This window comes from Pristiophorus japonicus, chromosome 24 (assembly GCF_044704955.1).
Source record: "Pristiophorus japonicus isolate sPriJap1 chromosome 24, sPriJap1.hap1, whole genome shotgun sequence".
NCBI classification, from domain to species: domain Eukaryota; kingdom Metazoa; phylum Chordata; class Chondrichthyes; family Pristiophoridae; genus Pristiophorus; species Pristiophorus japonicus.
Window position 1 is genome coordinate 35776406 of NC_092000.1, and position 17712 is coordinate 35794117.

Sequence of the window (17712 nt, forward strand, 5' to 3'; positions counted from 1 at the left end):
TCATAAGTTAACCTTTGATTGCTAGCAGCATTCTTCTTAGTTAAAATGTTAAGAAGGACCCAACTGATGATCCAGGAACACAAGGAATCGCTGTACACTGCCTAACTCTGTCTCCTGCAGCCCCCTCCTCTATTAACTGGTGGCTGAGGTCTCACTTCCAGAAATCTCAGGCTTTTCTTTGCTGTTTGATCTGGAAGCAAATACATAGAGCTATGTTTGCAGGGGGTGTGAGGAGTGCAGGTGCAATTCCAGAGGTTTGGCTTGCTTTTTTTTCCTTTTGTATAAGGGCTGGTGGTCCTTGTCTGTTGGGGCTTCAGGCTGAAACTTATTCACCCGGTGGGATCCTGAGAACTGAGTGTATTTCATGTATTTATGTATTTCAGCAGTGGGAACGGTAGCACAGTGGTGATGTCACTGGACCAGTAATCCAGCGGCCTGAACTAATGATCCAGAGATGTGAGTTCAAATCCCACCACAGCAGCTGGGGAATTTAAATTCAGTTCATTAAATAAATCTGGAATTAAAAAGCTAGCATCAGTAATGGTAGCCATGAAACTATCAGATTGTTGTAAAAACCCATCTGGTTCACTAATGTCCTATTAGGGAAGGAAATCTGCCGTCCTTACCCGGTCTGGCCTATATGTGACTCCAGACCCACAGCAATGTGGTTGACTCTTAACTGCCCTCTGAAATGGCCCAGCAAGCCACTCAGTTGTAAAAAAAAAAATGCTGCAAAAAACAATAACAAGAATAAAACTGGACGGACTACCCTGCAGCGACCTATGGACACGACACCGGCACACCCAGCCCAGTCGATCTTCAAAGTCCTCCTCACCAACATCTGGGGACTTGTGCCATAATTGGGAGAGCTGTCCCTCAGACTAATCAAGAAACAGCCTGATATAGTCACACTCACAGCATCATAGCTTGCAGCCAATGTAGCCAATGTCCCAGACTCCTCCATCATGATCCCATGGTATTTCCTGTCCCACCAGCAGGACAGACTCACCAGGGTTGGCGGCACAGTGGTGTACAGTCAGGAGGGAGTGGCCCTGAGAGTCCTCAACATTGACTCCGGACCCCATGAAGTCTCATGGCTTCAGGTCAAGCATGGGCACTCCTCCATGTTGAACACTACTTGGAAGAAGCACTGAGTAGCAAGGACACAGATTGTACTCTGGGTGGGGACTTCAATGTCCATCACCAAGAGTGGCTCAGTAGCACCACTACTGACCGAGCTGGCCAACTGCTGAAGGTTATAACTGCGGCAGGTGGTGAGAGAACCAACACGAGGGAAAAAAACTACTTTTCCTCGTCCTCACCAATCTACCTGTCGCAGATGCATCTGCCCATGACAGCTTTGGTAGCAGTGACCACGAATACGAAGTCATGTTTTCACACTGAGTAGACCCTCCATCGCGTTGTGTGGCACTACCACCGTGCTAAATAGGATAGATTCAGAACAGATCGAGCAGCTCAAAACTGGGCATTGACTCCTGAAGGTTATAGTTGCCAGACTGGGCCTGCGGCAGGTGATGAGAGAACCAACACAGCAGCAGAATTGTATTCCACCGCAACATGTGCCCGGCATATCCTTCACAATTATCCATTACCATCAAGCCAGGGGACCAACCCTGGTTCAATAAGGAGTGTAGAAGAGCATGCCAGGAGCAGCACCAGGCGTACCTAAAAATGAAGTGCCAACCTGGGGGAAACAGGAGGAGGAGGAGGCTCCATGAATATCTCCATCCTCAATGATGGCGGAGCCCAACATGAGCATTCAAAAGACAAGGCTGAAGCGTTTGCAACCATCTTCAGCCAGAAGTACTGAGTGGATGATCCATATCGGCCTCCATCTGAGGTCCCCACCATCACAGAAGCCAGTCTTCAGCCAATTCGATTCACTCCACATGATATCAAGAAACAGCTGAGCGCACTGGATGCTGCAAAGGCTAAGGTCCCCGACAACATCCCGGCTGTAGTGCTGAGGAGATGTGCTCCAGAACTAGCTGCACCTCCAGACAAGCTGTTCCAGTACAGCTACAAGACTGGCATCTACCCGACAATGTGGAAAACTTTTTTCTTTATTTCAAAATATACTTTATTCATAAGAAAATCTGTACAGTACATTCAAAGGCATTTCAATACATTTAGCTGCGGTCAGCAATCCCATACACTATTATTTGGGTGCTGACGGCAGTTCCGTTCGTTACATTTCCTTGTTTTCCAGTTCAAGTGCAATTCGGTCCAATACGGGATACATTGTAGTACATTCGACAAATTACATTACACGTGTCACTATACAGTACACGGAATGGGTGACGGTACATTTACATTTTTCTTTTCAACATGCATTTCGCAACAGACCTTGCATTGTACATGGCACGACATTGGTGTTTACAGATCATGGTGCTCCATGAACACAAAAAGTAAATTACAAGTACGGCCCGAGGGGGGTTTTGGACTGATTCCTGCCCCCGGGTTTTCCGTGGCAGAAGGGCTTTAAACTGTGGCCCTTCCCCACCGTGCCTTTGCGGCGACTGCACCAATTTTAAGTGCGTCCCTCAGCACGTAATCCTGGATCTTGGATTGCGCCAGTCTGCAACACGCAGACGTGGACATCTCCTTGCTCTGGAAAACCAGCAAGTTTCGGCAAGACCAAAGAGCGTCTTTGACCGAGTTGATGGCCCTCCAGCAGCAGGTGATGTCAGTCTCGGTGTGTGTCCCTGGGATCAGCCCGTAGAGCACAGAGTCCTGTGTTACGGAGCTGCTTGGGATGAACCTCGACAGCAACCACTGCATCTCTTTCCAAACCTGCCTTGCGAAGGCGCAATCCTGAAGGAGGTGGGTGACAGTCTCGTCCGCCCCGCAGCCGACTCGGGGGCACCGTGCCGTGTTGCTGAAACCCCGGCTGTGCATGAACGCTCTGACAGGTAAGGCCCTCCTCACCGCCAACCAAGCTACATCTTGGTGCTTGTGTGAAAGCTCTGGCGATGAGACGTTCTGCCAAATAAGTTCGACAGTCCGCTCAGGGAACCACCCGACAGGGTCCACCCTCTCCTTCTTTCGTAGGGCGTCCAGGACCTTACGTGCTGACCACTGTTTTATGGCCTTGTGGTCAAAGGGGTTTTTTGTGAAAAACTTTCCCACGAAGGACAGGTGGACAGGCATGGTCCAGCTGGTGGGGGCGTTTCGCGGCAGCGTGGTCAGACCCATCCTTCTCAACACCGGGGACAGGTAGAACCTCAGCACGTTGTGACACTTGGTGTTTGCGTACTGGGGGTCTGTGCACAGCTTGACGCAGCCGCACACAAAGGTGGCCATCAAGATGAGGGCCACGTTCGGAACGTCCTTTCCTCCACTGTCCAGAGATTTGTACATCGTGTCTCTGCGGACACGGTCCATTTTGGACCTCCAGACAAAGTGGAAGACGGCCCGGGTGACTGCCGCTGCACAGGAGCGAGGGATGGTCCAGACGTGTGCCACATGCAGCAACCCCGAGAGCACCTCACTCCTGATGACCAGGTTCTTTCCTGCCATGGAGAGGAAGCGCAGCTTCCACCATCCCAGTTTTTGTTTGACCTTGGCGATACGCTCGTCCCAGTTTTTGGCGCATGCCCCATCCGCTCCGAACCATATTCCCAACACCTTCAGGAAATCTGGCTTGACGATGAAGGGAATGGAGTTGCCAAAGAGCATGGCCTCGCTCTTGCTGCGATTGACCTTTGCTCCCGAGGCCAGTTCAAACTGGTCGCAGATTGCTCACAATCTGCGGACCGACTGCGGATCCGAGCAAAAAACGGTGACGTCGTCCATGCACAGGGAGGTCTTGACCTGAGCACCTCCGCTGCCTGGGATCGTCACCCCTCTAATGCCCACATCCTTCCTGATGGACTCGGCAAAGGGCTCGATACAGCACACAAACAAGACAGACGAGAGAGGACAGCCTTGCCTGACTCCAGATCTGATTGGAAAGCTTTGAGTTTCCCACCCGTTGATTAGCACTGCACTACTGATGTCTGTGTAGAGCAGTTTGATCCAATTGCGGATACCTTCCCCAAACCCCATTTTGGAGAGCACGTCCATCAGGTACGTGTGCGATATCCTGTCAAAGGCCTTCTCCTGGTCTAAGCTGATTAAACAGGTGTCCACCCTCCTGTCCCGCACGTAGGCGATCGTATCCCTGAGCAGCGCGAGGCTATCAGAGATCTTCCTGCCGGGGACAGCGCAGGTCTGGTCCGGGTGAATCACCAGCTCAAGAGCAGGCTTGACCCTGTTGGCGATGACCTTTGACAGGATCTTGTAGTCCACATTGAGCAGCAAAATGGGCCGCCAGTTTTTGATTTCCTCCCTCTCCCCCTTCTGCTTGTAGATGAGGGTGCTGATGCCTTTCCTCATCGATGTCTGGCATGCAGCATGTCAGAAATGTGGAAAACTGCCCAGGTATATCCTATCCACAAAAAGCAGGACAAATCCAATCTGGCCTTATCAGTCGACTCTCAATCATCAGCAAAGTGATGGAAGGTGTCGTCAACAGTGCAACAAGCAGCACTCACTCACCAATACCCTGCTCACCGATGCCCAGTTTGGGTTTTGCAGGGACCACTTGGCTCCAGACTTCATTACTGCCTTGGTCCAAGCATTGACAAAAGAGCTGAATTCCAGAGGTGAGGTGAGTGTGACTGCCCTTGACATCAAGGCAGCATTTGACTGAGTGTGGCATTAAGGAGCCCTAGTAAAACTGAAGTCAATGGGAATCGGGGAAAACTCTCCACTGGCTGGAGTCATACCTAGCACAAAGGAAGATGGTTGTGGTGGTTGGAGGTTAATCATCACAAATCCAGCATGGTTTCCTCAGGGCAGTGTCCTAGCCCAACTATAAGGTCAGAAGTGGGGACGTTCGCTGATGACTGCACTGTTCAGTTCCATTCGTAACTCCTCAGATAATGAAGCAATCCATGTCCACATGCAGCAAGATCTGGATGACATTCAGACTTGGACTGGTAAGTGGCAAGTAACATTCGTGCCACACAAGTGCCAGGCAATGACTATCCCCAACAAGTGAGAGTCTCACCACAGCCTCTTGACCTTCAATGGTATTACTATCACCGAATCCACCACCATCAACATCCTGGGAGTCACTATTGACCAGCAACTTAACTGGACCAGCCACATAAATACTGTGGCAACAAGAGCAGGTCAGAGGCTGGGTATTCTGCGGCGAGTGTCTCGCCTCCTGACTCCCCAAAGCCTTTCCACTATCTACAAGGCACGTCAAGAATGTGATAGAATACTCTCCGCTTGCCTGGATGAGTGCATCTCCAACAACACTCAAGAGGCTCAACACCACTCAAGAGGCTCAACACCATCCAGGAAAAAGCAGCCCATTTGATTGGTATACCATCCACCACCTTAAACATTCACTCCCTCCATCAATGGCGTACAGTGGCTGCAGTGTGTACCATCTACAAGATCCAAGGCTTCTTCGGCAGCACCTCCCAAATCCGCGAACTAGAAGGACAAGGGCAGCAGGCGCATGGGAACACCATCACCTGCAAGTTCCCCTCCAAGTTGCACATCATCCTGACTTGGAAGTATATCGCCGTTCCTTCATCGTCGCTGGGTCAAAATCCTGGAACTCCCTCCATAACGGCACTGTGGGAGCACCTTCACCACACGGACTGCAGCGGCTCACCACCCTTTGGGGTGGGCAATAAATGTTGACTTTGCCAGTGACTAGTCAGAGAAGGAATACAGAGCAGCCACAGAGGGTGGGATGGATGGTTGAGCTGGTACTCCCTGCTGATACCATTGGGGGTTTACCAGTATTTTGGTTGTGGAAAGTTAGAAAATCAGCTGTTCTGTTAAGGCGCCAGTGGCTGGGGTGGGGGGAGTGCTGTGGGTCACTGACCAGGGTTGATTGTCCATTTGACGAGTTCTTTTGCAGCATTGTGTGGGAAATGTGAACACTATGGGTTTATTTTCAGTTCTGTTGGCATCTGAGTCCATGGCTCTCTATAAGCGGATGCCTGGAATCTATTTTAGATAGGAACTTCGATTACTTGAGCCTGGGTTGTGGATAGGATAGGTCCCTTCAATGCTGGGCTGCAGTTATATATATATCTGGTGGGATATCTGCCAGTATTTCCATATTTTGTAGATCTCCACATCTGCTTTCTTCCTCTTCTGCCCAAATATAGAGAGACTGTGCCCCAAATTTCAATGAATTGTCTTTCCTTTATCCCCTTCTCTCGCTCTCTCGCTCTCTGCCCCTCCATGGGTTATGTTTGTCCTGCCCTGCTTGTTTTGTGGCAAATGTTCATCTGAGCCTGATTTTGATTTCACCTCAATGTGATCTATCTAGGCCTTTACTGTGAGCCTTGCATGTACCCAGACCAGACCCTCTTTAGTCCCCTGGCTATGTTATTCTCTCGCTCCCTTCATGGTTGGTTGTTGCACGGTTGCTGTTTTCGGTGTTGTATTGTTACACTTTCCAAATTGTTTTAAAAGATAGGCATGGAAAAACACATGATTTCTGGAGTGTGTGTTGTGGGCTTTCACTAAGGTGTTGGACTCTTTCAGCACCGTCACCGTTCATTCTTTTTTCTGACTTCCCCATCCCGAAGGCATTGACTCCTTCCTTGGGAACAATCTCATAAGCGCTGGTTGTCCTTTGATGCCTCGACGGTGAATGTTGGTAGGCTATTGGACATGGGATTGATTTCCAACCTAGCCCAGCCCTCTCCTGTTCTCTCCCCCCCACCCAGTGCACTCCTACTGGCATCTTAGCTGAGATTGGCCAACTTAGCATTGATTAGAGGCCTTCCTAGCCTGTAAGGTTCCGCTACTCCATAGGTAAGCTCACTGCTCCATCTAGGATATCGATTTTTGAACAAACTACTTATGAACTGGGAGAGCCCTGGGTCTAATTTAAATTGTAGGCTTTGAATGAGATCAAAAGAGACCAAACTTATTTGTTTTCCAGGCAAATCGAAGGTAAAGTAAGAATGGGTTTAGGTCTTCAGAGAGTTGGAAGCCCATCTGTGTCGCTAACCTTTCTCTCCCTCATGGGTTTGTCTTCAGGGACAAGTAACCAGGGCGCAGGAAGCCGAGGAGAACTACGTCATCAAGCGAGAGCTGGCTGTAGCAAAGCAGCAGTTCAACACGGCCAATGAGAAACTAGAACAAGCACACAGCACCATTCAGGAGCTGCAGGAGCTCAGGGTAAGGAAAGGCAGGTGTGGGACTCCATCCTTCCCACTGTCGCGTATCCAGTGGGGACTAAAGCTGAATGGACCACGGCCGACAAGCACTTCGTGTAATCTGGCTGCTTTACAACGAGTTGTCAGTAACATTTCAGACTAAATGTAGGTGTTGCTATTCTACTTAACCAAGCTGAAAACTTACCAAATGGCAGTTTGTCCAGTAAAGTTTGGGTTCCTGTTCCCCGCCCATGGATAGCTGGTTCACCATTGATAGGTTATGATCTTCCTCATAAGGAGAGAAGTAAATCTAATGCCCAATCACTTTAGTCTGCTCTTGCACATCTTGTAGAAGGTGCCTTCAGCAGCGGTGGATCAGCCTGGGAATGGGTCACCTTCCTCCAGGAGCTGAGGCACAGAAATGCGATTTTAAAACTGACGGCTTAAGCACTTCTAAGGAAAAGAATTCTGAGTTCTGGGTGATCCTATATGGCCCTGGCTTTCATCCTGTGAAACTAATGTGTGTTTGCCTCTTGTGTAATGCTTGACAGCTGGTTACTGGCATAATTCGTATAACTACTCATCAGTAGCAACAGTCGGACTGAATGAATATGGGATTGCTGGTTACTGGCAGGTAGCAATTGGTGTAATTCAGTAAAAGCAAACCAGCAGATCTCGATTGCATTAATCTCACTCACTGACCACTTTGAGTAAAACATTTTAAATGTTTTCTTGGGAAAATCTTGCCACTTATCCTGCAATGATGTAGTGTGCTGTCTTACAGATAATAAAGCAATTTCTACTGAGTAAACATATACCAGTTGAATTCAAAATGAGTATTTCAGAAAGGCATAAACTAATATGCAGTTTCCTTGCAACTTGTCATCCGAGCACCTGCACTGTGTTGCTGCCTGCAGCCCCATATGTTTCATTATAAAAGAGCGATGCAGTTGGGTGTGCATCGCAATCGAGCAAGTGATACTTTGTACTGAAGTAAGCAGCAGAGACATGTGCTAACGGAACAGTAGCCATTATGAGGCGCAGGTGTTCCTCATCTGACGGTTTAACTGCGCACCAGTGCACTCATGGGCAAAACAAGCTCGGTTTAGTTAAACAGGTGCTCTTCGAACTGCTTGGCAGCAACTACACTGAGAGATTTATCAATTGAGATAGAGGGAGAGGTTAAATGTACTAGCAGCAGGCTGCTGTTGTGGTCAATGAGTGTTCCCTTCTGTGGGCCTTGCTGAGTATGGAGCAGTGTGTGGCCACAGCTTATAAACTGTGCAGCAAGCTTCCAAATTTTGCCCAATCGCAGCAGTTAATTTGTTCTTTTATGATGTTTTTAGAAAGTGGAATTAACAAGATGGGTGAAAAATGACCTTTTGATGCTGTAATTCTCTGAACAACCCAAAGTTCATCCCTGCATGTTTCATGCATCCGTGCTACTCTAATAAGCTGGTAGAGGTTATCCTTCCTGTACACTTAGATTAGCTGTTAAACTAATGCACACCATTGGAGTACAGGCACTACCAGCCACAGTGAGAGCACCTGAGTTTCCGTGCCTCGCTGCTTGTCTTGCTCTCGTTCTCACCGCACTGAGTAACCTGGCCATTGATGTGGTGTCTTGCTCACAGTCCTTTTTATTAAAAATGGAGTTGGTTGGAAATCTTTACAGGAATTGAGATTACAAATCTTATCCTGTGACAGTCTGTCAGATTGTGTTCAGTGCTACCTCCTCTACTGATGCTATGTGGCAGAATGGAGCTGAGAATAAGGATCTATTTTTGTTACTTCCTTTCACTTGTATCCTATATTACAAGTAAGTTTACTGCAGAACAATCAGCAGAAATTGTCCACCGTGGAACGATGGATGTGTAGGAATGGTTTACAGGCTGTGGTCTCCAGTTCAGACCACATAGCAAAAAGTTTTATCAAAAGTTCGGCAGTTTCTTTATCTGAACCCCTCGGCAGGGGGCTAGGGCGGGTTTAATAAATAAGTATATATTGACCATCATTGAAATGAGGGGTGTAGTTTGATCCTGATTTCAGTGGCAGGCAAATCCATTCTGGAAGCTCAAGATTCAGCTGGGCCAAAGCTACAGTTCCAGATGCTTAGTCAAAGTATAGAAGATAGATTTAGTCAAATATCATACTGCTAACTATTCACTCGTCAGTTCAGAGTTGCTGACACTCCTTGTAATCTGACTCAGCTGCAACCTTTTGTCAAGAAAGTTTTGAAATGTAATTGATAAACTTGTTTTCCCTGGCTTGGGTAGTTATACTGGGTGAATCAGGAGGATTCTCATCATCATAGGCAGTCCCTCTGGGTCAAGGATGACTCACTTCCACACTAAAAATGAGTACTCAGGTGACTGATTAACTCATTTTAAACGGTGGAAGATGCATGTGCGTGAATTCTTTTAACGTGGGGTAGCCGTTGCACACCGCCACCACACTGGCTTGACGCAATGTGAGCCTCACGACCTCACAGCCTCGCTATTGGCCCTTGCTGCGCCTTCCCTTGGTCTTGTCCATGCTGCTCCACCTCTGGGCTCCGATCGCCGGTCCCCACCGCCGGCCCCGACCCCCCTCTCCTCTCCTCTCCGGCCCCGACCCCCCTCTCCTCTCCTCGCCGGCCCCGACCCCCCCTCCTCTCCTCGCGGGCCCCGACCCGACTCTCCTCTCCTTGCGGGCCCCGACCCCCCCCTCCTCTCCTCGCCGGCCCCAACCCCCCTCTCCTCTCCTCGCGGGCCCCGACCCCCCTCTCCTCTCCTCGCCGGCCCCGACCCCCCTCTCCTCTCCTCGCCGGCCCCGACCCCCCCCTCCTCTCCTCGCGGGCCCCGACCCGACTCTCCTCTCCTCTCCTCTCCTCGCCCGACCCGACCCGACTCTCCTCTCCTCGCCCGACCCGACCCGACTCTCCTCTCCTCGCCCGACCCGACCCGACTCTCCTCTCCTCGCCCGACCCGACCCGACTCTCCTCTCCTCGCCGGCCCCGACCCGACTCTCCTCTCCTCGCGGGCCCCGACCCGACTCTCCTCTCCTCGCCGGCCCCGACCCCCCCCTCCTCTCCTCGCGGGCCCCGACCCGACTCTCCTCTCCTCTCCTCTCCTCGCCGGCCCCGACCCGACTCTCCTCTCCTCGCCGGCCCCGACCCGACTCTCCTCTCCTCTCCTCGCGGGCCCCGACCCGACTCTCCTCTCCTCTCCTCTCCTCGCCCGACCCGACCCGACTCTCCTCTCCTCGCGGGCCCCGACCCGACTCTCCTCTCCTCTCCTCTCCTCGCCCGACCCGACCCGACTCTCCTCTCCTCGCGGGCCCCGACCCGACTCTCCTCTCCTCTCCTCTCCTCTCCTCGCCCGACCCGACCCGACTCTCCTCTCCTCGCGGGCCCCGACCCGACTCTCCTCTCCTCGCGGGCCCCGACCCCCCCCTCCTCTCCTCGCGGGCCCCGACCCGACTCTCCTCTCCTCTCCTCTCCTCGCCGGCCCCGACCCCCCTCTCCTCTCCTCGCGGGCCCCGACCCGACTCTCCTCTCCTCGCCGGCCCCGACCCCCCTCTCCCCTCCTCGCGGGCCCCGACTCTCCTCTCCCCTCCTCGCGGGCCCCGACCCCCCTCTCCCCTCCTCGCGGGCCCCGACCCCCCTCTCCCCTCCTCGCGAGCCCCGACCCGACTCTCCTCTCCTCTCCTCGCCGGCCCCGACCCCCCTCTCCTCTCCTCGCCGGCCCCGACCCCCCTCTCCTCTCCTCGCGGGCCCCGACCCGACTCTCCTCTCCTCTCCTCGCGGGCCCCGACCCGACTCTCCTCTCCTCTCCTCGCCGGCCCCGACCCCCCTCTCCTCTCCTCGCGGGCCCCGACCCGACTCTCCTCTCCTCGCCGGCCCCGACCCTCCTCTCCTCTCCTCGCCGGCCCCGACCCTCCTCTCCTCTCCTCGCGGGCCCCGACCCGACTCTCCTCTCCTCGCCGGCCCCGACCCCCCTCTCCTCTCCTCGCGGGCCCCGACCCGACCCCCCTCTCCTCTCCTCGCGGGCCCCGACCCGACTCTCCTCTCCTCGCGGGCCCCGACCCGACTCTCCTCTCCTCTGGGGCCCCGACCCGACTCTCCTCTCCTCGCGGGCCCCGACCCGACTCTCCTCTCCTCGCCGGCCCCGACCCCCCTCTCCTCTCCTCGCGGGCCCCGACCCGACTCTCCTCTCCTCTCCTCGCGGGCCCCGACTCTCCTCTCCTCGCGGGCCCCGACCCGACTCTCCTCTCCTCGCGGGCCCCGACCCGACTCTCCTCTCCTCGCCGGCCCCGACCCCCCCCTCCTCTCCTCGCGGGCCCCGACCCGACTCTCCTCTCCTCGCGGGCCCCGACCCGACTCTCCTCTCCTCGCGGGCCCCGACCCGACTCTCCTCTCCTCGCCGGCCCCGACCCGACTCTCCTCTCCTCGCGGGCCCCGACCCGACTCTCCTCTCCTCGCCGGCCCGGACCCGACTCTCCTCTCCTCGCGGGCCCCGACCCGACTCTCCTCTCCTCGCGGGCCCCGACCCGACTCTCCTCTCCTCGCCGGCCCGGACCCGACTCTCCTCTCCTCGCGGGCCCCGACTCTCCTCTCCTCTCCTCGCGGGCCCCGACCCGACTCTCCTCTCCTCGCCGGCCCCGACCCGACTCTCCTCTCCTCGCGGGCCCCGACCCGACACTCCTCTCCTCTGGGGCCCCGACCCTCCCCTCCTCTCCTCGCCGGCCCCGACCCGACCCTCCTCTCCTCTCCTCGGGGGCCCCGACCCTCCTCTCCTCTCCTCGCCGGCCCCGACCCTCCTCTCCTCTCCTCGCCGGCCCCGACCCTCCTCTCCTCCTCTCCTCTCCTCGCCGGCCCCGACCCTCCTCTCTCCTCTCCTCGCCGACCCCGACCCTCCTCTCTCCTCTCCTCGCCGGCCCCGACCCTCCTCTCCTCCTCTCCTCTCCTCGCCGGCCCCGACCCTCCTCTCTCCTCTCCTCGCCGGCCCCGACCCTCCTCTCTCCTCTCCTCGCCGGCCCCGACCCTCCTCTCTCCTCTCCTCGCCGGCCCCGACCCTCCTCTCTCCTCTCCTCGCCGGCCCCGACCCTCCTCTCTCCTCTCCTCGCCGACCCCGACCCTCCTCTCTCCTCTCCTCGCCGGCCCCGACCCTCGTCCTCCATCGCCGGACCATTTTGGGACAGCTTGCCCCGGGGCTTCCAGCCTCAGCATTGTTTATCCTGGCAGTAGGTTTGTTTTTAAAAATAAAATGATCTAAATCCAACCGATTGGATGGCTATGTGTGGATCCACTTACTCCATAGCTCCAATTCTCGGTGTTGAGTGTGGGGTGTTGTACAGCAGCGTACTTCATAATCAGTGGCACGCCAGGTTTTCAACCTGCAGCCACAGAGGCCAGCTGTAGAACTTGCTATGCTCACTTTCCCTAAGTTTGAGCCAAGATAAAAACATTATTTTTTGAATTGATAATTTATTAACTCTCTTCTGTTAATTAGCAAAGTAAGCTTTCAACTAAATTTGACTTTCCAGTTTGGGACCTCGAGTACTACTTCTTATCTTAATTAAATTGGGCTGAATGACAACATAACATAAGAAATAGGAGCAGGGGTCGGCCATTCAATGATATCATGGCTGATCTGATCATGGACTCAACTCCACTTCCCTGCCCGCTCCCCATAACCCTTTACTCCCTTATCGCTCAAAAAAATCTGTATCTCCACCTTAAATATATTCAATGACCCAGCCTCAACAGCTCTCTGGGGCAGAGAATTCCATAGACTTACAACCCTCTGAGAAGAAATTTCTCCTCATCTCGGTTTTAAGTGGGCGGCCCCTTATTCTAAGACTGTCCCCTAGCTTTAGTTTCCCTTATGAGTGGAAATATCCTCTCTGCATCCACCTTGTCGAACCCCCTCATTATCTTATAAGTTTCAATAAGATCACCTCTCATTCTTCTGAACTCCAATGTGTATAGGCCCAACCTACTCAACTTATACTCATATGTCAACCCCCTCATCTCCGGAATCAATCTAGTGAACATCCTCTGAACAGTCTCAAATGCAAGTATATCCTTCCTTAAATACGGAGACCAGAACTGTACGCAGTACTCCAGGTGTGGCCTCACCCAATACCTATACAGTTGTAGCAGGACTTCTTTGCTTTTATACTCCATCGCCCTTGCAATAAAGATCAACATTCCATTGGCCTTCCTGATTACTTGCAGTACCTGCATACTAACTTTTTTTGTGTTTCATTCACAAGGACCCCCAGATCTCTCTGCACTGCAGCACTTTGCAATTTTTCTGCATTTAAATTATAATTTGCTTTTCTATTATTTCTGCCGAAGTGGATAACCTCACATTTTCCAATATTATACTCTCATCTGCCAATTTTTTGACCACTCACTTAGCCTATCGATAATCCCTTTGCAGAATTTTTGTGTCCTCCTCACAATTTGCTTTCCCACCCACCTTTGTATCATCAACAAACTTGGCTACATTGCACTCGGTCCCTTCATCTAAGTCATTAATATAGATTGTAAATAGTTGAGGCCCCAGCACCGATCCCTGCGATACCCCACTAGTTACTGTTTGCTAACCGGAAAATGACCCATTTATCCTGACTCTCTGTTTTCTGTTCGTTAGCCAATCCTTTATCCACACTAATATATTACCCCAACCCCGTGAACTTTTATCCTCTTATGTGGCACCTTATCGAATGCCTTCTGGAAATCCAAATACACCACATCCACTGGTTCCCCCTTATCCACCCTGCTAGTTACAGCCTCAAAGAACTCAAGTCAATTTATCAAACATGATTTCCCTTTCATAAAACCATGCTGACTCTGCTTGATTGAATCATGCTTTTCCAAATGTTCCAGTACTGCTTCCTTAATAATAGACTCCAGCATTTTCCCAACGACAGATGTTGGGTTAACTGGTCTATAGTTTCCTGCTTTTTATCCACCTCCTTTTTTAAATAGGGGCATTACATTTGCGGTTTTCGAATCTGCTGGGACCTCCCCAGAATCCAGGAATATACATCCACTATCTCTGCAGCCACTTTTCAAGACCCTAGGATGTAAGGCAGCAGGTCCAGGGGACTTGTCTGCCTTTAGTCCCCTTCCCTAGACTAAGGGGGTTCCTTAAACAACATGGGACATTGTTGAGTTTTTCAAATTCTTTGTACTTAATACTTTTCCAGTCTTAACTCTGGCCTCCTTTTATTTTTCCAACAAGAAATCTTCATGCTTTTGTCATCTTGTGTATTAAATATTGAAGCTTTGAGCAGAGATGAGAGGGGATGAAATAATGGACTGAGCAGGATCATGGCTGAGTGAGCTGTCAGCTTTAAATGGCCTTTTCTCTTTTGCATGCACTGGCTTTCAGAATGATAGAGTTGTTAAGTATCTGCCTGTGGCAGTGACTGTTCTGAGCACTGCTGCCAACAGCTACTAAGCATGATCCACTGGTTTTGTATTCACATTTGGAATACTCAATATACAAGGTGATATACAACCTGATGGTACTCCACAACGTCCCATGAAATTAGTTTTATTTCATAGAAACATAGAAACATAGAAAATAGATGCAGGAGTAGGCCATTCGGCCCTTCGAGCCTGCACCGCCATTCAATAAGTTCATGGCTGAACATGCAACTTCAGTACCCCATTCCTGCTTTCTCACCATACCCCTTGATCCCCCTAGTAGTAAGGACTTCATCTAACTCCTTTTTGAATATATTTAGTGAATTGGCCTCAACAACTTTCTGTGGTAGAGAATTCCACAGGTTCACCGCTCTCTGGGTGAAGAAATTCCTCCTCATCTCGGTCCTAAATGGCTTCCCCCTTATCCTTAGACTGTGTCCCCTGGTTCTGGACTTCCCCAACATTGGGAACATTCTTCCTGCATCTAACCTGTCTAAACCCATCAGAATTTTAAATGTTTCTATGAGGTCCCCTCTCATTCTTCTGAACTCCAGTGAATACAAGCCCAGTTGATCCAGTCTTTCTTGATAGGTCAGTCCCGCCATCCCGGGAATCAGTCTGGTGAACCTTCGCTGCACTCCCTCAATAGCAAGAATGTCCTTCCTCAGGTTAGGAGACCAAAACTGTACATAATACTCCAGGTGTGGCCTCACCAAGGCCCTGTACAATTGTAGCAACACCTCCCTGCCCCTGTACTCAAATCCCCTCGCTATGAAGGCCAACATGCCATTTGCTTACCTAACCGCCTGCTGTACCTGCATACCAACCTTCAATGACTGATGTACCATGACACCCAGGTCTCTTTGCACCTCCCCTTTTCCTAATCTGTCACCATTCAGATAATAGTCACATTTATCCACATTATACTTCATCTGCCATGCATTTGCCCACTCACCTAACCTATCCAAGTCACTCTGCAGCCTCATAGCATCCTCCTCGCAGCTCACACTGCCACCCAACTTAGTGTCATCCGCAAATTTGGAGATACTACATTTAATCCCCACGTCTAAATCATTAATGCACAGTGTAAACAGCTGGGGCCCCAGCACAGAACCTTGCGGTACCCCACTAGTCACTGCCTGCCATTCTGAAAAGTCCCCATTTACTCCTACTCTTTGCTTCCTGTCTGACAACCAGTTCTCAATCCATGTCAGCACACTACCCCCAATCCCATGTGCTTTAACTTTGCACATTAATCTCTTGTGTGGGACCTTGTCGAAAGCCTTCTGAAAGTCCAAATATACCACATCAACTGGTTCTCCCTTGTCCACTCTACTGGAAACATCCTCAAAAAATTCCAGAAGATTTGTCAAGCATTTCAACAAAGGAGACTGAGCAAATGGCAAACTCGCAAAAGAATTTTGGTCACCCTTGTGAGAGGAAGTAAAAATTGTGGTGCAAGTGTTAATTCTCCAGTGCCGCACTTCTAAAATCAAACTGCTTTTATTTTTCAAAAAATGTGTTTCGTGATTAAACCAATGGGACAGTTCTCACAGAACAAACTACTTTTTTTCTCTTCCTCCTCATGGAACAGAGAGCAAAATCTTCTCACTCATCCAGCTCACACTTTCACAGCTCCAAGACCTAGGAGGCTTAGTAGACACAAAGCTCAACCTACCCTCCAGTGCAGAACAGCAGTCAACAAAGCCCATTGAATGTTGAACTATATTCTGTGTTCCTGCGCAGCCAAAATAGTAGAACTGGTGAAGAAAGTCAAGCCCAAATTGTACAGTGCTCTGGTCAACTGCAGTTGTGTCCATTCCAGGTCAGAGACACATGGAAGACGCTCAAGTGTTGGAGGCAGTATAGAGAGACTGGGAGAGGTGGGAAGGGAGAGAGAGACTGGGAGTGGTGAGGAGAGGAAGGGAGAGACAGACTTGGAGGGGGAGAGAGACTGGGGTGGGGGGGGAGGGGGAGAGAGACTGGGGTGGGGGGGAGGGGGAGAGAGACTGGGGTGGGGGGGAGGGGGAGAGAGACTGGGGTGGGGGGGAGGGGGAGAGAGACTGGGGTGGGGGGGAGGGGGAGAGAGACTGGGGTGGGGGGGAGGGGGAGAGAGACTGGGGTGGGGGGGAGGGGGAGAGAGACTGGGGTGGGGGGAGGGGGAGAGAGACTGGGGTGGGGGGAGGGGGAGAGAGACTGGGGTGGGGGGGAGGGGGAGAGAGACTGGGGTGGGGGGGAGGGGGAGAGAGACTGGGGTGGGGGGGAGGGGGAGAGAGACTGGGGTGGGGGGAGGGGGGAGAGAGACTGGGGTGGGGGGGAGGGGGAGAGAGACTGGGGTGGGGGGGAGGGGGAGAGAGACTGGGGTGGGGGGGAGGGGGAGAGAGACTGGGGTGGGGGGGAGGGGGAGAGAGACTGGGGTGGGGGGGAGGGGGAGAGAGACTGGGGTGGGGGGGAGGGGGAGAGAGACTGGGGTGGGGGGGAGGGGGAGAGAGACTGGGGTGGGGGGGAGGGGGAGAGAGACTGGGGTGGGGGGGAGGGGGAGAGAGACTGGGGTGGGGGGGAGGGGGAGAGAGACTGGGGTGGGGGGGAGGGGGAGAGAGACTGGGGTGGGGGGGAGGGGGAGAGAGACTGGGGTGGGGGGGAGGGGGAGAGAGACTGGGGTGGGGGGGAGGGGGAGAGAGACTGGGGTGGGGGGAGGGGGAGAGAGACTGGGGTGGGGGGGAGGGGGAGAGAGACTGGGGTGGGGGGGAGGGGGAGAGAGACTGGGGTGGGGGGGAGGGGGAGAGAGACTGGGGTGGGGGGGAGGGGGAGAGAGACTGGGGTGGGGGGGAGGGGGAGAGAGACTGGGGTGGGGGGGAGGGGGAGAGAGACTGGGGTGGGGGGGAGGGGGAGAGAGACTGGGGTGGGGGGGAGGGGGAGAGAGACTGGGGTGGGGGGGAGGGGGAGAGAGACTGGGGTGGGGGGGAGGGGGAGAGAGACTGGGGTGGAGGGGGAGAGAGACTGGGGTTGGGGGGAGGGGAGAGAGACTGGGGGGGGGGGAGGGGGAGAGAGAGACTGGGGGGGGGGAGGGGAGAGAGAGACTGGGGG

At 52.9% G+C, this 17712-nt stretch overlaps 1 protein-coding gene across 7 annotated transcripts in view; it reads left to right on the top strand.

The window, feature by feature from the left end:
• The window catches only part of LOC139238000 (EVI5-like protein), a 425899-nt gene that overhangs the window by 188890 nt on the left and 219297 nt on the right, over positions 1 to 17712 (top strand). For 6 of the 7 annotated variants that reach the window (XM_070867399.1, XM_070867393.1, XM_070867395.1 and 3 more), the window contains one exon: positions 7084 to 7224. The exons of the other annotated variant lie outside the window; for it this stretch is intronic. In XM_070867399.1, coding sequence (XP_070723500.1) covers positions 7084 to 7224 — 141 coding nt within the window. The remainder of the gene's footprint in view (positions 1 to 7083; positions 7225 to 17712) is intronic. 7 annotated transcript variants of the gene reach the window in all.